This window comes from Monodelphis domestica, chromosome 7 (genome assembly GCF_027887165.1).
Source record: "Monodelphis domestica isolate mMonDom1 chromosome 7, mMonDom1.pri, whole genome shotgun sequence".
Lineage (NCBI taxonomy): Eukaryota > Metazoa > Chordata > Mammalia > Didelphimorphia > Didelphidae > Monodelphis > Monodelphis domestica.
Window position 1 is genome coordinate 154,461,725 of NC_077233.1, and position 23,975 is coordinate 154,485,699.

The 23,975-nt window shown below is 36.7% G+C and overlaps 1 protein-coding gene across 1 annotated transcript in view; it reads left to right on the forward strand.

Annotated features, from left to right (window-relative positions):
- Window positions 1-19,267, forward strand: part of FRRS1L (ferric chelate reductase 1 like) — a 35,038-nt gene extending 15,771 nt beyond the window's left edge. Inside the window, exons 3-5 of the mRNA XM_056805887.1 lie at window positions 111-249; window positions 1,590-1,836; window positions 4,096-19,267. Coding sequence (XP_056661865.1) covers window positions 111-249; window positions 1,590-1,836; window positions 4,096-4,268 — 559 coding nt within the window. The 3' untranslated portion in view covers window positions 4,269-19,267. The remainder of the gene's footprint in view (window positions 1-110; window positions 250-1,589; window positions 1,837-4,095) is intronic.
- The last annotated feature ends 4,708 nt before the right edge of the window (window positions 19,268-23,975 follow it).

The following is a 23,975-nucleotide window of genomic DNA, read 5'->3' on the forward strand; positions in this document are numbered from 1 at the left end:
CTGTGCAAGTAGACAAAGATATGGAATCTTAAAATACTAAAGTCAGTAAAAGAGAATGTTTATGTTCAAGGTTTTAGAAGAAGTAAGACTCATTTTCCTCTATCTTTTAGGTATGGGAAACCAGGATGTACTGCAGAAACCTGTGATTATTTCCTTAGTTACCGCATGATAGGAGCTGATGTAGAATTTGAACTAAGTGCTGACACTGATGGTTGGGTAGCAGTTGGATTTTCCTCAGACAAGAAAATGGTAAGATTAAAACCAGAACTGGAAGCTTGATTCATTCATTGTGTTATTTTTGGCTTCACAATTTGAAATTATAACTTCATTTCCTACTATTAAATGTGTGCTGTGTTCCTTGTTTGGTTTTTTGTTTATTTGTTGGGGAGTAGGGTTTCCTCTTATAAAATGAGCTTTTTAGAATTTTTTTAGCAAGCCATTATCTAAATGAAACTGAGGTAAATATACTAAGATTTGACCAGCAATAAGCAGGTACATTTTTTAAGTGTATTCTTTTTCATTTCAATGGGATCCATTTGCTGAAACAGTATCTCAACATACCATCCTGAGGCTTCTGATTGGCAGGCATTTGGAAATTTCCTTTGAGCTTTCTTCGAGGTCACATTCTTCTCCCTAAGCAGATTTTTCAAGAACCTTTGGATAATAAGACCAAGTCTTAAATTCTAACACCTTATTGCTCATACTGTCTGTTTTTATGTAAAACAAAGCTAAAAGCTGAGTTCTGTCCATTGTTGACTTAAGGAATGAGTCATCTTCGAGGGACAGTTAGTTTTTATTCTTTCTTTGTATCCCAAGAGGTTAGCACAGTGCCTGATACATAGTGTTTAATATGTGATTTTTTTAAAAAGAGGATTGTATGTGTTTGTATATTTGTGAAAGAGACAGACTTGATAAAGAGCTTCATTTTCTCAATAATAAGAATAGCTCACATTTATATCATACTCTAATATTTGCAAAACATTTTATGCCTTTTCTCATTTGATTTTCAAATCAAACCTGGGTGAGAAGTGCTATCATTATCCCAATTTAGAGATGTAGAGAAATGAGGTTCACAAAGTAAAATTCCTTTCCCAGGATCACCTAACTCATAAATGTCTGAGGTAAGATCCAAGCCATGTCTTCTGACTCCAAGTCCTGCACTCTCCTACACAATGCTACATCTCAACCATGAACTGTTCAATTCAGGAATCCTCAGGCAGATCACTCCAATTCTAGTCAGTTTTCTTTTCAGTAAAATGAAGATTTCTGAGGTCTTGTCCAGCTTTAATTATAATGCTATAATCTGATGATCACATGAGCTAGAAATATTCCTTCTGGCTCTTATCAAGAGTTGTTTGTCTATGGAATTTTGAGGGATAATTAGCATTACCAACCTTGAACTAAAAAACATGATGAAAGACTATTTCTATTTCTATTGTCTATGAAAGACAATTCTATTTTTTATTTTCTTCTTACCCAGGTTTAGGCAAGAATGGACAGTTATGTTCTCCACTGGAATTTCTTTGAGACAGGTCTTTTAAAAGATGCACCTCTGACTTTTTTTCTTTTTCAAATGATTTTGATTTTAGGGTGGTGATGATGTCATGGCCTGCGTTCACGATGATAATGGCAGGGTCCGAATACAACACTTTTACAATGTTGGTCAGTGGGCCAAAGAGATCCAGAGAAACCCTGCCAGAGATGAGGAAGGTATCTTCGAAAATAATCGTGTGACCTGCAGATTTAAACGTCCTGTGAATGTTCCCAGAGATGAAACAATAGTGGATCTTCATTTGAGCTGGTATTACTTATTTGCTTGGGGACCAGCAATCCAAGGTAAGCCAGTAGTTACTAATAGCATTCAACACCATTAACCATTGTTCCTAAAAAATACTCAAGCTTTTATTGAGCTTCTACTCTGTGCCTAGGAGTAAAGGACACAAAAGAAATATAAAATATAAAAAGGAATATAAAACCCTGATCTAGAGTCAAAGAGCCAATTATTCCTTTAAGACACAGGAGCAAGTGGGGATACCGTACCTTGACAAAAAGAACATGATGATGGAACTTCCTGACTTGTTTCATTCAGTTCCTGACTCAAAGCCACCTGGTTTCCAATTTCCACTTATGTTTGTTTGTACAATCTCTTTAACTCTTCTTGGCAACATACTTTGGACTCAGAATTTTAGCATTTACCTGTGGTTATTGCAGTGGCTCTGAAACCTCAGCTCTCTATTTACTCAGTCAGATTCCTAAATTGATGTTTGCTGGTAAATCTGGCTTTTCCACCATTTTGATACCATTTTCACAGTAGGGCATCCTAACAGCCACCTCTCAATGATTCTAACTAGCTTGTAGTTAACTAAAACCCCTAATTATTTTTACATAAACTTCAATCTAGCTAGACTTGCCTCATTCCATATATTTGATTCTCTGAGCTTCAATTCAGGACTTGATCTTTTTCTGTCTTATACTGAATTATGTTCAGTACCACTTTCAGTCAACATTGGTCCACCACATGAGCATCAAACTTTCTTGTTACAGAAATTGTGGGTCTGCTTTGCAGGGATGAGCCTAGGATCAGCTGCCGTTGAGCCATAATGAACAAAGGCATTATAGACATAAGGAACAATTAAGCAAAATATGGAAGCAAGAAAGCATGAAAAAGCTTGCAAATTGTACACTTTAGTTAGAACAGAGAATCTGTGAAGAAGATTAATATAAGAAGTATAGAAAGGTAACACGATGCCAAATTAGGGTTGCGGGAGACATTGAATGCCAAGCTAAGGAGTTTGAATGCCACTAGTTTCAACAGGGGCTCTTGGAGGATTTTAAACAAAAGAATGACATGACTAGATCTATCCCTTAAAAAAAGATGACTCTACTAATTATAGAAAAGATGAAATGGAATGGAAAGAAAATGGTAGATGAGAAGAATTATTAGGAGTCTAGGTGGGCAGTACTGAATGTTATAATTGGCAGAGTTCATCTTCCTGAGTTTGAATCTAACCTCAAACACTTACTAGTTCTGTGACCCTGGGCCAGTCACTTAACTATGTTGGCCTCAGTTCCTCAACTATAAAATGAGCCAAAGGAAGAAATGACAACCCACTCCAGTGTCTTGGTCACAAAGAGTCAGATACAATTTAACAGCTTAACAAAAACAATGGTTCTTGTCAGCACATTTTCCTAGGGATGGATTTTGAGAGCAAACTTTGCTGGTATAACTCAGATAGGCAGTAGAACCTGGATCTGACTTCTAGTTTCATCATCATTTACTCTATACATACTGCACAGGAGAGCTGGAGAGACACAAGACATAACCTAGACTGACATCAGCACTTGTGAATATCCTCACAAAGCACAGTGATGACACAAGGAGAAGCATTAGTTCAGTGCGATGGGAGCCACCATGCTGACCGCTCCCTTCCACATATACACTTGACTTTATTAAATGCTCTACAACCACCATTGCATCTGACCACCACCCAAATACTCATATTACCAACTTTCTTCCTAGCATCTAGCATAAATGACAGTTCAATCAACCTCTCCCTTCATCAACTGACCCCATATCAGGGAGAGCAACAAAGAGAACTCTTACACCTCCCTCTGACCAGAAATATCTGCACTGCTTTAGTCCATTGAAATTGCACCAAAATTTTGGGGACATAGTGTATTTATACTTCCCCTTTAGGGCTATAGCAGTAAGAATGAAGAGGAACGGATAATGTTGGAGACAAGCTTTAGAATAGACAGGATGCTAAACTTAGAGCCCAACTACATAGGATAAATGGATAGTTTACTCCTATGACTAAACCATTAAGAAGCCTGTAGAGTTTGTCCCATAGAAGATATCTGGATGGGGGAAGAATGTCAGTGAGTCATGAGAAACCAGCCTGTTTCATTCATTTAAGTAGTATCCATGAGATATTTAATTCCTGCGATAACTCCATTTCTTTATTATCCAGTCATGGATGTGAGTGTAATCCAGGTTCCTGAAGCTCATTTACTCAGCTCTGAAGAGTTTACAATTCCTTGGCTGTCCAGGTATTTGGTTTTAAATCTTTTTTTTTCCAATCCTTTTCTTTAAAGGATCTATAACTCGGCATGACATAGATTCACCACCTACATCAGAGCGCGTTGTCAGTATTTACAAGTATGAAGACATTTTTATGCCATCAGCTGCCTATCAAACCTTCTCTTCTCCATTCTGCTTGCTTCTTATTGTTGCACTGACCTTTTATTTATTGATGGGAACCCCATAACCACAGCAGCAAAATGAAAAGAACATCTTGTGGATTAATTGGAAATTCTTCATTGTGAATGTGTTTTCTAGTAGAATTGAATATAATTGTTTCCTTTAAAAAATTGTTCATTTTTAGCAACTTGTCAGAAGAAAGTTATCTAGCTTATCTTCTATGTAGAAGAGATTTGTGCTAATAATAATACCTTACATTTATATAGCATTTCTTTCTCATCAAAGAACTTTCACATACATTATTTCATTTGTTCCTCACTACAGCCCTGAGAAGTAGATAGAGCAAGGATTAGTATCTCACCATTTTACAAATAAGGAAACTGAGACCCAGAGAAATTGAATAAATTGACCATAGACACACAGATAGTTTATGAAAGACCCAAAATTTGAAGCAAGATCTTTGAACTACTCTTTCTTGTTGGTTCCACAAAAGTTGCTTAAATATCACCAGAAATTATACATTAAATTGCTGTGAAGTCATAAGGCCATTAGACCAAAAGTTGACCTTTTATCCAAAAAGACTTCTAAAAGTCAACAGAATACAAGTGCTTTCAAAATAATGATATTGATGATGAAAGGAAGAAAAGGGATATAATAATGTGTTATTATAGGTCCAAAGCTGCTTTTGGATATAGGCAACTCTCCTAAAATGAGTCTTTGAAAATAGGAAAACATTATATAAATATAAATTGAAGAAAATTCACATGATTACCACATTGAAAATTACTGTTTTATTTTTATTTGAATACAATTATTTATGTCACTTTAATTGTCCTTCTCTTACTAAAAGTAAGAGACCACCAGATTTGGGGAGAAAGGGTGACAGATAATTCAAATCAAAATAGGATATTAACTTATTTCCAGCTCCCCTTCTCAACAGCAAAGAGCAAAATGTTTTTTTACCTTTAGTGAGACAATAGAAAAAAATGAAATTATATTATGGATTGAAAATAGTAATTTTTTACATTTTGAACTTAATGGATCATATGATTACTTTAAGAAACTAAGATGTTCATTTATAATTATCTTTAAATTGACAAAAAGTTGTAATTTTTAGATCTAAATGACCCTGTTATCAAAGTCAGAACTCATTTCAAGGGAGTCCAGTAGACTGAAGCAACTTAAAATATGCGTTTTGTTTCAAGATCCATTCAAGAATAATTCACAGTTATATCATGGAAATGGTGCTACATGAAAGTAAGTGTTTATTTTTGATGAAAAGTTTTCTATTTCATCAGGAAGTAGAAAAATAAATGGTGAGACAAATATACCAAGAACTATTCCACTAATTGCTTTGAATATATACATATATATATATATGTGTGTGTGTGTGTGTGTGTATGTGTGCTAGACATCCAATATAATAATAATAATGCTTTGACTATTTCATATGTAAATGAGAAGCATCTGTGATTTTTGTCAGCCTGGAACTTCTCTTCCAGGAATTCCACCCAACAACATGCATCATAAACCATAACCATCTATCACTTAAGAAAAATTCTGTGGAGTTACTCGACACATAGTTGTCCAAGGCATAAAAATACTTGGCCAGGGTCATAAAATAGGCAAGTGTCAGAGGAGGATTTGAAATCAGGTCTTCCTGACTCCAACTTGTCATTTCTACAATATTGACTTCATATGTGAATATACATCCATATATGTATATATTAATATCCCTAAGTACTTCCTGTAACCTGTCCTCATTCAATGTCTATTTAAAAGAAAGATATTTGTATTAGTAATTTTCATTGTAGTAGTCATGCTTCACATTAATGTCTTAACCAAGGAAATTTATTAGCAACCTTGGAATTTATGACTTTTGTGAGATCTTGCTATGATGACATCTTTATAGTTTTTCTGATAGCTAAATCTCTTTAAACTGAGTCCAAGAAGAACACTCATTATTACTCAAATTCTAGGTTAGAAGTTATGATATGAGACTATGATATGTTTGGCCTCCTTTACTCTTTACAAAAAAAAGAAAAAAGTTTTTAGGAAGATTTTCTGTTTTCTTTTCTGTTTAGATTAATACTTGTAATGTTGAATTATATAAATGTTACTGCTAACATGTCTGAAGTAGGGAAGAATAATTAGTAAATTCATGAATTTTCCTCCCAATTACATTTCAAAGCAATAAGTGAATTGTTTTATTTATTGACAGCTTCTGCTTTGCTTACAGGTCACTTCTGTATAGAGTTAGGATGTCACATGTATGTTTTCATTTCATACCTATAAACCCATCTCAGCCAACAACTTCATATATATAACATCTGTGATCAACCTGCAAAGAAACATTTTTTAAACAGTTAGCTTGATCTTAAAGCATCAACAAAAGGATCATTTATGAGTTTACTAAATGAACTTTCCTACTTTGGACATTAGCTGGCATATGAATGACATCATTATTCAGTAACATGAATTCACAAGATAAAGATATTAAGTAAAAACAGTTGGACAGCTTCCTAAATTAAAAGAACTAGCTACTGACAAATATAAAAATGTACACAATATGTCTCTATATATATTTAGTAAGAACTTAATGAATTAAAGTCCCACTAACCAGAATCTTCAATTAGTAGGGATTTGTTTTTGGTTTTCTATCTAGCAAATCAGTGTACAGAGAAAGTTGAAAATGAAAGAAAATGAACTCATATCAGCAACTTAAAACCAACTTCCAGATAATTCCCAAGATTAATTTGATTCAAACCATTGCCCTACAAAATTTAAAACTTTAAAACCTATAAAAAATTTATTTCCTTTTCCTTCAAAATATTGATCATTAAAGAAAGACTCAATAACATTCAGTGTATTCTACTTGCATAAGGCAGGAAAGAGGACTACTGCATCTTGAAAATATTTTCAACAAGTACTAAAATAACTCAATTTAACCAGAACATCTGTTCTTAAAACCTTCTAGTTAAATAAGGGTTTTCTTTATTTTTGTTCAAACTTATGACTTCATTGGCAGAAGGAACTCCCAGTGAGGAAACTCACTCTAGCAATCCAGATGGGCAATTGTTCTACAACTCAATCTTAGTGGGAGGCACAGAGAAATTAAGTGATTTGCCCAGGGACACAACTGATATGTATGAATCAGGTGCAGGACTTGAATGAAAGTGTTCTTGACTCTGAGGGCAGATCTAGGACATCTCTATCACTCTGACTCGTTTAATTGATGGAGTTTTATCTCAGAGTAACTAAAGTATCTCTAAGATAAAGACAAAACTTGGATTAATAAGTATGAACAGAAAATTATGATTATCAATTTATTCATTAGCATTCTTTTTTTTATTTTATAGGACAATTATTTGTTTGCTTAAGCCAAATCCTATGCTTACAAGCAAACTATTTGTCTAGCTACCACTAGGGGGAGTGTGACTTTTTTTACCTAGAGTCATCACTCCTTCACTTTTGGGCTAAGTAGTTAAATTCCCCCCCAAAAAAAGTCTAATTGCCCCTAAAATTCTAATAAACTAAAAATAACTATCTTCCCCAGTAATCAGACTTTCTGACTCAGCGCGAATGTAAATTTGTTTAGGGTACCATTTGAACTCATGCACATACTACAAGACTATACAAATTATACTCTCTAATTGGCTCCCCATCCTACTTTCCAGCTTGGGCTGAGGGGAAACAGTCTACCCTTCCTTTAGAACCTGTGATCTTCCCTCTTGTTTCCTCCCTGTGCACATAACTACCAATGCAATCGGTTCATGTTTTTACCATCGCTGTTTAAATGACATAAAAACTAAATGAACAATCAGAAGATAGTTCATCTGAAATCTTACTATCTAGAACCGCAATGGATAGGAAACAAAATTGACTTTCCCTCTCCTTCTATATTGTTTCTTGTCCCCCTCACTACCAGGGGGTAAGGGAAGAAATTAATCCATGGGAACTTTTTTTTGGACTAGTAAATTAGAAGCAGTATATGTAGTCAGTAGCAGAGAAAAGGAAAACTAAAGTATTAAAGACCAGATAGGGACCCTCTATAATCTTCTGTGAGTCTATCTCCATTATATTTTTATCCTTCACTCACAGCTATCCTTATGCTCTACAAATGAACAGTCCAGAACAGAGTCCTAGAAAGGTGTTCTAGAGGAAATGATCCCATCACCTCTGTGCGGTGTTTCACCTCTCTGGCCACCCTGTTGTTTTTTCCTTCCCTAAAGTTTAGCCAGAGGCAAAGGAAAGACTAAAACAAAAGTCAGGAAATCTTGAGTAGTTTACATGACTTGCTAGCAAAAGAAAAAATTCTGTGGGCATGGCAAATCCAGGTTGCATTCTTCCCTAGGGCCAGAAATTTTGTAGCCTCTTTTAAAACCACTTAAGTACACTTGATCTCTGCAAATATATATGCTTGTGATATATGTATATATCACAACCATCAAGATAAACATCAGCATTTTTAAAAATAAGAATTATTATCCCAGGATCCTGAATGATCATCCCATGGTACTATTACCTAAAATTCATAACAGCATCACATTCGATAGACATAGGACAGGAATCAGAATCATTTGACAAGCAGTTTCAATGACTCAGTCCTTAAGTTTTATTCAGGACATATTATTTTAGTATATCCTGGTAGTATAAGTATACTCATAGCATATCAGAAAATATGCATAAATAGGAAAAAGGTAGAAATAATGCTATAGATAGGCTTGTATAATAATAAAAATGCATGCACATTAGCATATATGCAAGTAAGCAGCAAAATAATAAGCTAACATATTTGCTATACTACATGTATAACACTAACATATAAACAGTAAAAAAAATGTAACTCAAAACATGCAGTAATTAACATGTGCATAAGTAAACAAACAGTTAAAAACACACTCATCATATGGGCAAACATTAGCATTATTGTCTGGCTGAATATATAACCATGTCTCCAGTTTCACCAATAGCACCAAAGTTAGTTTGTTCTTATATTCTGCTATTCTTTCTGGCCCTACACCCGAGTTGGTTATTGGTGATCATCATCATCACCATCAGATCTGTAGGTCTCTTTTACTGTTTTGAACATATTGAGGGATTTAATCTAGCTCTCAGCATTTCTAGGCTCTATGAATTGTCCTCTGGAGCCTAGAAATCTCTATAGATGGAGTTCCAAGGTGGAAAGGTGCTGTCTCTGGGTTGAATCTTTTCCCCATGTCCTTGGTGAGGCAAAGTGGTTGACTTATAATACAGAGTGTCTCTTTCACTGGAAATGTCATTTCATTCTAATCCAATTCAGACAGTTTTTGTACAGATGGTAAGCAGTCCTTCTACTACGTGTCCATTGAGGCAAGCATCTATTATTTCTGTCCTCCTCCAACTAAATTTTCTTTGAACAACAGCTGATTGCAGTTCGTTGTTTAAAGTGGGCTCCAGCCACAATCTGGAGTTATTCTGTAAACAATCTACTTGTCCAATGACTCAAAAATTGGGTATGGAGTGAATTCCCATCAATCTATCAACTGTTGTGTCCTTTGAACACTGAGGTTTTTTTGGCAAGATTCTTGATGACAACTTAAACATCTTGCTGTTAGTAATTCCTAAACTAAAGTCATGTCTAGTTTGTAGGCTTCCTTCTTCCTCTCAGCTGATAAATGTGTCTTATTATGAATGTTAGGATCCCTCTTCTGAGACTCCAGAAAATATAACAATAAGTAGATGTGACTCCTATCTAAATATTGGCACGTATGGTTTAAAGATTGTGGCATTATTCCTCCTTATGAAATTGTATATATATATATATATATATATATTATAAATGCCATGTGTTGACCCCATTCCATTTTTCATTCTAGTGTCAGCATTCTAATAGTGTTCAGCAGTGTACAATAGAAATACTTGGGCTATATATAGTCTCTTTTGGAAGACGATAAGATATATTTTGACTTCTTGGTATTTGTGAATGGTAGCATTTCTTTGAGTAACTTGCTCTCAAAGTCTCTACCTTGGTCAGGATGGGTCCTAGCAGGAAATTCTTCTGAGAAATATATATATATATATATATATATATACTGAGAGATACATCTCCCACAATAATTTTGCAACCATAGAAGTTTCTGATGCTGGATTCAGTATGCCTATGCATACCTGGCAGCATGATCAGTAACCATTAAGATATAACTTAAGTTCTTACTCTCTTCTTCCAGAGATAAGTTGGTTAAGACAAGTTCCAAAGGTTTGACTGTGCTTGTGTTCTCCAAATATGAGGCACAAAGTGGTAGCTTTTCTTTCTACATAATGGACTCATCTCACACTTCTTAGTATTGCCATTTCAGTATTTTTTATTCACTCCAGAACGCTTGACATACATGTCCAATATATCAATATGATGATAGAAGTGGAGTGATATATACTGTATGGCACCATTTGTTTCTTGGTACCATTTGCAGGATTAATGATAGTTCAATATAAGACTCCATTAAACAGGTCTAACTTCTCCTAATGGGTTAACAAAAAGACAATTTCTAGCAAAAGAAACTGAAAGTCCTCTAACCTCACTTTCATGCTTCTTGGCTTGTATCACTTCTTACAGCCCATCAGCCATCTGCTTTTATTAGCAGTCTTCTAAAGATAATTGAGGCAAAGAAAGTTCAATGAAACAGGCTCATGTAAGCCCTGACATACAGTGTAGGAAAAGTCCCAAACTCTTAGTTACACATCAACTTAGCCCTGACTCCGTGTCTTGGAACATCATCTAGTTTTTCACTCTCTCCTTCAGTATCACTGATACCTAGGCTCGGAGAAGCTGTAGCATACAAAGCGTCCAAAACTGGCTTGGAAAATGTGCTAAACTAGGTTGCAAATAACATCAGTAATTTAGGGGAAATGTCTACCCCAAGCATGTGAAGACTTCTTCTGGTGGAATGGGCGGATGAGAACAATTTGTTCCAACGGCCATGAAGGCAGCTGAAGCAGGCACTGTGAAGTGCTTCTAGCTTGGTCAGACATTAAAGACACTAAAGTCATCCCCTGCATCCAGGGCCATCCCTATTCCTGACTTTTGTCTTGCCACTGGTCTTGGATAATCTGGAAGAGAGAGTAAGGCTGTCAACTGCAAATCTGCCTCACTTCCAGTTAGCAAGGGAGTCTAGACATTACCCTGTGATGTCATTGGTCCTCTTCAAAAACAGGATGAACAAAAAGGTATCACTATAACTTTGATGTCAGGGGGTCCATGAAAAAGGGTATCTGTGACCATATTAATCTTCCTTAGCAGTTTGTAAATGCTGAATTTTTAGTTAGCTAGTGTTTCTATTCATCTGTAATAAAAAGCATCCAATTGGTGCTCATCAAAATATGTCTCTGTATAATTGTAGAATCCACAAGTGGAATTTAATTCTACATACAATCTTTGAACTTTTCAGTGATAACCCACTTTAAAGTCAAGAACTTCAATTAGTCTTTGGCAAAATGGATTCCACTGTCATTGTCTTTCTGCTGGTAAATGTAATTGGTTCCTAGTGACCATCACTTTCTTGGCACAGATTGTTCCCAAATCCTTCAGGTTGGCTTCTGTGTATAGGACAAAAGGTTTGCCTGGATTTTCATGGGTCAACATTTATGTATTCCTGAATTGATCCAAGCCTTTGATAATTATTCACATATGCCCTTTCATGGAATCTAAATGGCATTGTAGGTTTTGAACCAATGTGATTTTTCTTGCCCTTCTCCTTCTGGTTTTCTTTGATCATGTATGCAGGAGTGAGATCATTCATTAGCTTAGCAATAGCAGCATAGTTCTTCAAAAATCTGCAAAAATAAACAATAAATGCTAGAAATGTCCTCAGATCTCAAATGTTCTGTTGTGTGCCCAATTTAAGAAACCTTCCTTCCTCTCTGGATCAGTGGTCACACCTTGAGATACTTTTTGACTCATAACCTTGAGAGAGGCTGTGCTAGAATTAACCAATTGATAGCTTCCTTTTGTGGTTCTAGCACTTGCATTGATCTTTCTCCTTCTGTCTTCCTAAAAGCATTGAGGTCATTTCTGTACATCAACACTTTTAAGTAATCCATATATGACTATTTTCTCCACCCACCCCACCTAATTGAAAGTGGCAGGTACCACTGAGATGTCTTGGTATGTGAAACTAGCAAAATCCAGCTATAATTGTCAAAAGTAAAACAAAACAGAAAATATGACAATAATGTTTTAAAATAACAACAATTTTCAAATATTTTGGAGAAAGTATCTTGAAAAAAGGGATAAAAAATTAAAATTCTTCCAAAAATGCATCAAGAAAAGGTGAACTAAAATTATGTTCAAACTGAAAAAAAAAATACAGAGTGAAAAATCTATCTGCTATTGTTTTTTCACTGCTACCACTTCTGCCATCTTTTGTGGCTATCATCTTCTGCTGTTTTTCTGCTTAGCTGAACTAAAATTTTGTTTCAATTGAAAAAACAAAATTGCTGTGAGAGTCCTGTGTGACTTTAGCGATACTGCACACTCCTACTTAAAGAAAAAAAAAACAGAAGAAAAAAATGTAATCCGAGATGTAACTTTCTTATTAACTATCAAGGACAATATAAGAGCTATGGAAAATCAAGGAATTATCCTTTGCCATCCATACATGAAGGGATATCCTCCCACAAACTGATGCCAATGGGAAAAGAAACATTCCCTGTACATCTCATTCTGCCAGATAAAGCCCCAACAATTGGCTATGACTCATAATTCTTCTGCTCCAGCTTTGCAGCTTTCCTTTTTACTTTCAAAGCTGCCATTTGCTGTTTCTCTGCCAAGCCACCAATACATGCTAGAGCTATCATCTGCTTCTATGACAGCTCACTTCCTGCTGAGCTGCTGCCTTTGTCTGCTATTGCTTCTTAGCTAAGTTGCAGCTATCATCTGCTGCTATATCTCTGCTTAGCTTCTGTCACCCTCTACTATTACTTCTCTGCTTAGCCACTGCCACCATCTGCTGCTGCTTCTTTGCTTATCTGCCATTTCCATCTGCTTTTGCTTCTCTACTTCGCTTCTGCTGCCATCTGCTATTGCTTCTTTCCTAAGCCAGCACTGCCGCCATCTTCTGCAGCTCTCACCTGCTGCTGCTTCGCTGCTTAGCTGCTGCTTCGCTGCTTTGCTGCTGCTTTGCTGCTGCTTCGCTGCTTAACTGCTGCCTCCAGCTAGTATTGCTTCTCTGCTTAGCTGCTGCCATCATCTGCTGCTGCTTCTCTGCTTAGCTTCTGCCAACTGCTATTGCTTCTCTGCTTAGCTGCTATTGCCATCTGCTGCTGCTTCTCTGCTTAGCTTCTGCCATCATCTGCTGCTGCTTCTCTGCTTAGCTTCTGCCATCATCTGCTGCTGCTTCTCCGCTTAGCTTCTGCCATCTGCTCTTGCTTCGCTGCTTAGCTTCTGCCATCTGCTGCTGCTTTTCTGCTTAGCTTCTGCTGCCATCTGCTGCTGCTTCTCTGCTTAGCTTCTGCTGCCATCTGCTGCTGCTTCCCTGCTTAGCTTCTGCTGCTGCTTCTCTGCTTAGCTAACTGCTACTCTCTACTATTGCTTTTCTGCTTAGCTACTGTCACCATCTGCTGGTGTTTTTCTGCATAGCTGCCACATCATCTGCTATTGCTTCTTCATTAAGCTACTGCTGCCCTCTTCTGCAGCAATCACCTGCTATTTCTTCTTCATTAAGCTCCTTTTGCCGGCTACTCTTGCAACTCCACTAAGATGCTGCTGCCATCTTCTGGAGCTATCTTCCTCTGCTGTTTCCTCTTCTTAGTTCCTACTGCTGTTTATTATTGCTTCTCTGCTTAGCTACCGCCACCATCTGCTGCCACTTTTCTGCTAATCTTCTTAAGGTATCAACAGCTACTATTTAGCTGCTGCTGCCATGCATTTCTCATTCTTCACTAAAGTGCTGTAACCTTGTGCTATAGCTATCATCCACTACTGCTTCTCTACTGAGGAGCTACTACCATCTGCTAAAGCTCTCATCTACTGCTACTCCTCTTCTGAGCTCTTTCTGACAGCTGCTTCTCTCCTGCTGTCATCTGCAGTTGCTACTCTTCTATCCTGTTGCTATCATCTTCTATATGCTTCTGTGGCTTTTTCTCCTTCTGGAAAGTATATCAACAATTTCTTGTGAAACTGTTCCAGGCCAACATGCCTGGGAGCTAATCACCACATTGTCATCACTTTTAATAGGAACCACACACCACATTGGTCTAATATTCATTCAGATGGCTGTCAAGATCTTGTACTTCTTCATTTGTTTCCCTCTTCCTCCACCCACCCCCACCCTAACAAGGAAAGGCTCTCAACCCTAACTCTAACCCTAACCCTACTTATCATAAGTAAATTCCTTTCATCTCCCATCATGCCCTTGACACTGAGTAGCTGGCCCATTCTAATAATTTAAAGTTTCAATAAACCTTAAGAAGGTTTTATCAACTCCCTTTCACTTCCCACATTCTTCTCTTCTTCCTCCTTCCCTGAGTCCTTTTGCTTCTCTTTCAGCTCAAATCTCACCTCCTTTCCTCCTCCTCCAATCCATATATTCAAGTCTCTTTTCTTCTTTAGCTGTTCTTCAGCTGTGTAGCTTTTCTCTTCCATTAGCTTAAATAATCTTGCTGAAAAGCAATGTCAACACCTATCAGCCTACTTCTTCCTGCTTAATTCCTCCTTCCAGCATCTGCCCCTACTTTGCATCCTATCTTCTGGTCTGTGCTCCCATCAAAACTGAAAAGTACTACCCAGTTACTGTGGCTTCCACAATTCCTCAAAAACCTGCTTTTGCCACTGCTGGTTCCTTTTATCCCTCTCACCACCATAATATGGAAACCCCTTCTTTATAATTCTTAGTTCTCCAGAAGCCCATGTAACCAACTTGGAACTCCTCAGATTCCTTCACCATAAATTCTGTGCAGGCCTGCTACCTTTAGTTTGAATTTTTTATATTTCTTCTCTCAATTTGAGCCAATTAACAGTCACTTCTATAATTTTACCTCTTGCTAGGAGGACTGTCTGCCATTCCTTTACAATTTGATACTTTTCTTCTGTTATGAGTAGGTAACCAAGCTTGTTAGCTTTGTTTAAAAATAGGGAGTACAGCTCTGAATGAGTTTCCAAGGAATAAAGTTTGACTTTAATGGTAGGGGTTGCTATCAGCTACTTTAGGGAATCAAAGACCTGTTTCTGGAGTCAGAGAGATGCTCTCCATCATTGAGATCGTGGAAGTCTGACCTCCACTTCAGTGGTGAGTTCATCTACATGAACACTGACAAAAGTCAGGAGTAGATTGGTAATGAGAATCTATTAAGACAATACATACAAAACACTTTGCAAACCTTAAAGCATTATTTAAATGTTAGTTATTATTTCAGTGGATCTGTGGTAATGATGGGAGTACCTCTTCTAACACCGAAGACTACAATTTATCCATTTTTGTCCACATCCTTCCATTCATCTTCCATAGGTTAAAATAGGAATTAGGAAACAGAAAGGCTCAAAATTGAAATTCTTTACATAATACTTTATAAAGCACTTACCTCCCAACATCCCTATAAAGTAGGTAGTAAACAAGCATCCTTGTTTAATAAACAAAGAAAATGAAACTCAGAAATGTCAGAAAGTAAGTGTTCACTGTTCTTTCCACTACATGTAGTGTCTTAACAGCCAGAAAAAATATATAATTAATATAACAAGAAAATAAATGAGCATTGAGTTATTCAAAGCAAAAAAAAAGGAAAAAAAAGAATAGTATATCTTTTCACTTATGCTGCTTCCTGCTTTTACTCATCTCCCTCCCTCCAACTGTGTCATGACTATCTCTTTTCAATACCCTGTGAAGAAATTTCACGTGGCTTTGACAGAAATGTACTTGGCAAAAGGTCTAGAATATTTAAATAGTTGCTTAATGAGAAGAATTTCAAGAATGCAATTTTATTTGAGCAAATTATCTAGATTACAAATGTTACAATCCCATTCTATGTACAAATAATTTTATGCTTTCTAACTTGAATGGAGTCTCATTTGATTTATTGGGGACCCTGTTCTACACAAAAACCCTCAGTTATAGGATCCTATAATTTTGACATTTACTAGTAACATTATCCTTGGGATTGATAGCCTATAAAAGCTTAATGCTATGACTAAACAAATCACTAACTTGACCCCATCAATTATCCAGCTTTATAATTCCTTCTAATTCTCCACCCCTAGCTCCACAGTAAATTCTAAGCTAAAATTTCCAATACTTTTTTTAGGATAATAATAATATTGCTTTGTAAACTGTAGAGTGTGCTTGAGATATGAGCTATTATTGTAGTAAAACACAATTTTAGGATAGGCATTACAGGGGAAAACTAGTTCCAGAGGAAAAGCAAAATGAGCATATTTTATAACTTTATGGCAGGCTTTGAAATTCAAAATTAGTCCACATTGAAATTGGCCATTATATCTCCTTCACTATGATTCTCCAACATTATTTCTTTAGTAGGTACTAGTAATATTCTTAGTAGTGATACCTAGCAGCTGTCCTGCTGAAGGCTATTACTCCCCTGCTCTCATTTCTAGAGAGTGGGTGGAACCGATTACTACATAAATACAACTAGCTAGAACACCACATTTTCAGTGTGGTAATCAAAGGATTTCCTGGTGACCCAGAGATTTATTAGTTTTGTTAATAATCTGTATTCTAAGACTTCTAGCATTGTACAGAAAAAGAAGCCATGTGGAATTGGGGCCCAAACCCTAAACCAGAGATTCTTGATCTTTTTGTGTCATAAACCCCTTTGGCAGCCAAATAGGCTTATTGGCTCTTTTTCAAAACAGTGTTTTCAAAGGTATAAAATAAAATATATAGGATTATAAAAGAAATCAGTTAAATTGAAATTATTATCAAACTCTAGGCTAAAACCTTCATGAGCTAATTTCATTATCTCTCAGCTGACAAGTCATAAAGGGTCTTTGGAAGGAGTGGGGACATTAAGTCCTCACAGTAACTAATATATTAAATGTAAGTCATCTAGAAAGTAAGTCAAGCAGCAAGCCAGAGAAGTGAAAAGGCTCCAGCTACTATAGAGTCAGTCTCCTAGAAAGCATCCTACTTCTGCCACTGCTGCTACATTCTCCATCATTGTCTAGCTCCCTTAGTCACTCACTTCAGCTCTCTGAATCTCTCTGCAATGGAAAAATTCAACCTTCCACTTCTGATCCCACACTAGCTTTATCTTTTCTTGTGCTGGGGAAAACTACAATTCCCAACCCAGTTAGCAACTTAGCCCCTATTCCAAGTCAGCCAGTTTGAACCTTGCAGGAATAACTCTTTGCTCAAGCCCAGCATTTGTTTGGAGTACTATGGCAGCTTTATCCCAATTCTAATTTGCAAACAATTAGATAATGTATCTCCATTTTATTTAGGGAGTAGATATTAGTATATGTTTCTAGGAAATGAGTTTTATCTTTAATAAAAGAACAATTTGTCCAAATGGGTATCCCAAAGGCTATATCGATTTATTCCTAAATAATTTTGGAGACTAAGAAAGGAGTATATGCTACAACAAAAAGGAACCTTCCTGAAGCCGTTTAAATTTCCTATCCTATTTATTTATAAAAAGCAATGCCCTCATATCTGGTCAGAGCATGAGTGTTGGGTCCCTTGCAGACTGGGAATGGTAATCATTTTCATCAACCAACATTTATTGAATACCTAATGGGTGCTCGATTAGGGGGCTAGGCTAGAAAGCAACTGAACCCTTCTAAATAAGTTCTCTTCTTGAAGAATCTGACTCTAAAGACCAGAGGACGACAACTACAATATGATGTAGTGGAATGACAACTGTACTTGGAGCCAGGAGATCTGGGGTCATGTCCTAGTTCCAACAGTCATAAAAGTGTGACCACGGATGAGTCTCTCAGCCTCCTTGGGCTTCAATTTCCTCAGCTGCAAAATGGGGATGGTAACATTTCCACTACCTACCTCACAGGGTTGTTGTGGGGAGTGAGCTTTGGAAATGTTAAAGCTTTCATCGAAATATGAGTTACTAATAGAAGCAGCATAGTGAAGTGTAAGAAGCATTGATTTGAAGTTGAGTTCTGCTCTGCTATCCTTCCTCCTCCATTTATAACCTGTCTGGCTTTTGGCCAGTGGCGCACCTTCTCTAGCCTTCAGCTTCATCTTCTACAAAATGAAGGGACTGGACTAGAGATAATCTCTAAGAACCTTCCCAGCTGCAGATCTAGGAACACAGTAAAAGTTTCTTGGTGAAGGCTATTCACATTTGTAGATCCCATACCATTATCTTATCTCTAAATGGAAAGAAACAGTGTAAAATCATGGAAAGAGCTCCAGACATTGGTTACAACTCTTGTTCCTCCCCTTACTATCTATGTGTGATGCTCAGCAGGTCATTTAACCTCTGAGCCTCAGTTTCCTCATCTGTCAGTTGGGAATAAAAATATTTTACCTACCTCACAGGGTTGTTGTGAGGGAAGTGCTTTGTAAACTGTGAAGCTGTAGAAACATAAAGCCATTGTTATTATGAACTATTTCTATTGTATTAGAGTTTTATTGTTTTATCACTTTTAGTATTGTAACTTTCCTGTTATCTTTACCATTTTTATTGCCTTTAGTAAATCTAGATTAGTTTTAGGATTCTTTTTATTACATCAAACTGGCTTTAGTATTTTAAGGCTGCTTTTTAGTGTTTTAAATCTTACCATTTTGCTCTTAACATTTTAAGATTGCCTTCTTATGTCTTAGTTTTACTGTCATAAAGACTATTGTCCTCAAGACTTATGGTCTTAGTTTAACTGTCCTAAAATTGCTATTCGTATCTTAAGCTTTCCTACAGTGAATGACTTTAGGTTGTTTTAGGCTGTTCTTTTTATTATTAGATTGCTTTTGCTTTTAGTCTAGACCTTAATCTGTGACCTAGATCTTGAAGTTCTTGTGTTGTTTTCCCTATCAAGCTGTTTTGGGTGATCTGCTAAAATGTTATCCTCTCATTCCATCTTATTGCCTTCAGTGTTTTCAAATAAAGAGTCATTTCTCAAAACCTATGTATGGACATTTTTATTAATCCAATTTTAAATATCATTAATAGGTCAGAAAAATGCACCAGAAGCTTAAGGGTATGAGATGGAGAAGCATGGAAATTATTTTCGCAATCTCTAAGGAAACTGTAATAGTCCACCTTGGGAAGGGTGGGGTGATAATAATTATAGCTTGCATTTATACAAAGGGATATATATATCCCTTTACAATCCTTGGCAATATTTTAGGGTGACAAAAAAGTAGAAAGGGAATAGTAGTATAGGGAGAAAATAATTTAAGTATTGAGATCAGTTGAGTCCAGGAAAGGAGCAGCAGAGATCTAGAAATGGTGTCTTGGCCTTTTGTCTCTTCCTTTGCCACAGTGATTTTGATCTGTAGGGTTTTCGTGGTGTTTAGTTCAAGTCTACTATAGTATGCTTCCTAGGCCCTCCACACAGTGTATCCCTCCCCATACATGAAGTAAACTACAATTAAAGCTAAAATATATCCACTCTAGTAATTTTATCTGAGGTGCATCAGTTGAGTTTGCTCCAAGTTCTCATTCATGAATGGAGAAGGACACCTTCACATTGACAGGGTTGCTCTATACACTTACAATAAGAAAATAATTGATCCATCAAACTAGGCATTTTCCTGACCCCACAAAACCTAAAGACAACACTTCCTTTTGTTCTATTAATTCCTTACAATGCATATATCAAGAACTATTATTTCAACTGTGCAGAACACCAGTGAACAATATAACTTCTCTTAGTATCAAGATTTAGTAGAAGGTCTTTAGGAATTACTGTGGTGTCCTTTTTGTTGCAACAAAGAACTGGATGTAAAGTAGATTCCTCCTGGGGAATAACTGTGGTAGATAAATGCAGCAGAATATTACTGTGCAATAAGAAATTAAAACTCAGGTGAATACAGAGAAGCAAAGGAAGACTTACATGAACTGATACAAAGTGAAATGAGCAGTATCAAGAAAATAATACCTGCAAGGATCAAACAAAGGCAACATCAAAACAATTGAAATAGAATGCTGTGAAATTATAATGCCCATGTGTGGCTTAAAAGAAGAGATATGAAAAGACATCTTCCCCATCTCATTTCTTTGGAAGAACTACAAACCCCATGATTGGCCACTGCACTTCCAGGTAAGATAAGGAGACTGAGTCTCAAAAAAGAAAATGTTTTGATCAAAAAAATTAATTACCAATAAATCACCAACCTGGAGATAAACCTCTAAGAACTTAGCCAGGCTGATCCTCAAATAACTGACATGTAGTCTATCAACAAGTCACACTTGTATGTAGCCTTTCCAGCTTAGAAAGATCTGCCAGTGTTTACAGCCCATTACTATAGCATTCAAAAACTCAAGGAGCACCTCCACACCATGATGGAGCATCAGAGTAGAGCTTTAATGGATTATATATTACTTAAAAGAAAATAATTTACCAACATCAAATAGACTTGACTACTGGAATAGAAAAGAATTTAATTCTTAGGAAACAAAAAAAGTTGGAAATCCCATCTTTAGCTTGTCTTTGGGATGTGGTTAGTATTTTTTCCATCACTTGGACAAATAGTACTTTATAACACACATTACATATATACATATGTATGGATGTATATATGTGTATATGATCAGATTTGCAGGTAACACAATGCTGAGAGATAATAAATGCATCCCAAATCAGGATTTAAAAAATGTCTCTAAAGACTGGAATGGTGGACTGAAACTAATGAGGCATGAAATTAAAAATAAATAAATAAATGCTTAGTTTTGCACTTGGATTAATATAATTTCAAATAAAAAACAGTGCCGGATTGACTAAAAAGTTCACATGGAAGAAATAAATTCTAGGCTTCGTTTCTCAATCTTTTCCTCCTACGGTTCTTCCACTTTCTGGGTCTAATGACCCAGATAAATGGCTTTATCTTGAAAGCACTATATCCCTTATTACCAAGGGGAAGCTGGTAAATGTTTAACAACTGATTATCTGAAAAAAGTAGACATAATTTACTTTTAAGTTTAATATAAACCAAGCCCTGTAATGTTTGCTGATTTCCAAGGTGTGAATCCTCACAGAGACAATTTAATAATGAGCTCCTTAAATCTCATAAAAGCTGGCTCTAACACACCACTGTTGAATATCAATAGTCTCCAGGGCTAGCAGCTCCTTCTCTAACATCTGTTGATTCACAGGATCAGAAAGAAGAGTTGTATAATTTCCCCCACTGCTATTTTGAGATCTGTGCTGCATAGACTCTCTCTCTTAACAATCTCACTTCCTTTGAAGTTCATAGCATTTTGCCCACCCTCTTCAATGACTTCATCATCAATTTTACAACCTTCTTCTCCCATTCCATCCTAGCTATTGTACTTCACTATACAGATCAATAATCTTTTCCAATTATCTCCTCACCATGATGCCTACATTCCAGCCACAATCCCTATCTTCCTCCCCCTCAAGTTTAAACTATATCTCCATATCTACTGGCTCATAAAAGTGAGCTCTTGACTCATCTTACCTGGAACTATATCTCCATGTCACTTCTATGCCATTTCCACACTGTGCTGCTATGCATTCAGCTCCCTTCCTTTTTAGTTCCCTTTAATGTGTTGTCTTCTCCCATTAGAATGTTTGTTCTTATTTCTGAGGGATTCATGAAAAAGAACACTATCCACATCCAGAGAAAAAACTGTAGGAGCAGAAACACAGAAGAAAAACAACTGCTTGATCACATGGGTCGATGGGGATATGATTGGGGATGTAGACTCTAAACGATCACCCTAATGCAAATATTAATAATATGGAAATAGGTCTTGCTCAATGATACATTGGAATTCCTCCTTAGCTATGGGAGGGGGTGGGAGAAGGGGAGGAAAAGAATATGAATCTTGTAACCATGGAAAATTTTTCTTAATCAATAAAATTAATATTTTAAAAAAACTTGTTCTTTGTGGATGGAAACTGTCTTGACTGCTTGTATTTGCATATCTAGCACTTAGCACCATATTTAGTAAATAGTCAGTGCTTAATAAATGTTCTAGCTATACAGCTAGCTAGCTATCTGTGCATATCTTCTATTATCCTACCAGTTCATCAGTGTCTTCAACTGTTGTGGACTCCATCTCCATTCTATATCAGCCACCACATGGACAGCTCTCTTCTAGATCTCAAACTGTGAAATTCTCTTCTCTGATCATAACACCCTGTCATCCTTCTCTTCCTTTTTGCTAAAGTCAGCCATTTCAACAATGCTCTCTTCTCTACCCTGGCTCCTACTCCTGAATCCAGCTAGCTCCTACTCCTGAAGTGTGAAAGGAAGTTGACTGGATCAATGATATTCATGCTTTCTAAGTCCAAAATGGTCCTCACTAAAGTGGACTTCAGTACTCTCAGGAGCTCTTTCTCTTCTCTCATTGGTTCCCTCTCACACTCTCTACATCAGCTATTCTAACCTTTTCTTTAAATCCTCAAATCTACCCTCAAAAACTTTACAGAGAAGATTAAGGTCATCAGACAGCAACTTTTTCATGTCTTCACAAATTCTCTGCCATCTTCAGGATCTAAAAATGTCTCTAAAAACTGGAATGGTGGACTGAAACTAATGAGGCATGAAATTTAAAAAAATAAATAAATTCTTAGTTTTGCACTTGGGATAATATAAATTCAAATATAAGACAGTGGAGGATTGGCTAAAAAGTTCACATGGGAGAAATAAATTCTAGGCTTCTTTTCTCAGTCTTTTCCTCCTACATTTCTATTTTCTGGGTCCAATGAAAATTTGGCTTTTTCTTGAAAAGGACCAGATGATTATGAGTAACAGATGATTTTCTTCTTTGCACAGGTTTAGTTCTTTACTTATAGCATACCCTTGATTCCTTCTCTCCTTTCTCCTCCATGACTTTGCCCCATTAATCATTCTCTCTGTCTCTCTCTTTCTCCATTGGTCTTTCATATCTTAAATCTTTTTCTGTTAAATTCTTCCTTCCCATCAACTGGCAAACATGTGCAAGTCTCATCTTTTTTTTTTTTAAACCCTTACTTTCCGACTTGGATTCAATACTGTGTATTGGCTCCAAGGCAGAAGAGTGGCAAGGGCAAGGCAATGGGGGTTAAGTGACTTGCCCAGGGTCACACAGCTAGGAAGTATCTGAGGCCAAATTTGAACCTATGACCTGGCTCTCCATCCACTGAGCCACCCACCTGCCCCCCAGGTCTCATCTTTAAAAGATCCTTGCCCTAATTCTGCTACCCACCTCTGGCTGTGATCCTACCTTTCTTCTGTAGTTTTATATTAAACTTTTTTCTTTCTTGCTCCTTCAGTCTTCTTTGACTCACTGAGTCATCACTCCCTTTTGATGACAGCTTCCCTGGTTATCCTTCCCAGCACTGGTTGTACTTTTACTTATATCTCTCCTTTTTCCCCTCACTGCTAAAACCCCTCCATCTCATACTCAACCCAGTCACTAGTCATGGTAAAGGAACTGGAATAATGTCCCCTGCTCTGCCTTTACAACTATCACTCAATAACCTTTCCTCATTTGAATTTCACTCAGCTATATCAATTATCCAATCTTATTCAATCAAGTTGTTCTCTTGACTTTTAGAATACTCCCCATCCTTCCCCAATGAGCTAAGTGACTAGGTTACCATTTGTCTCTCTTCCTCAATTTCTGCCCTCACACTAAGGGACTCGAACATATATTCTGA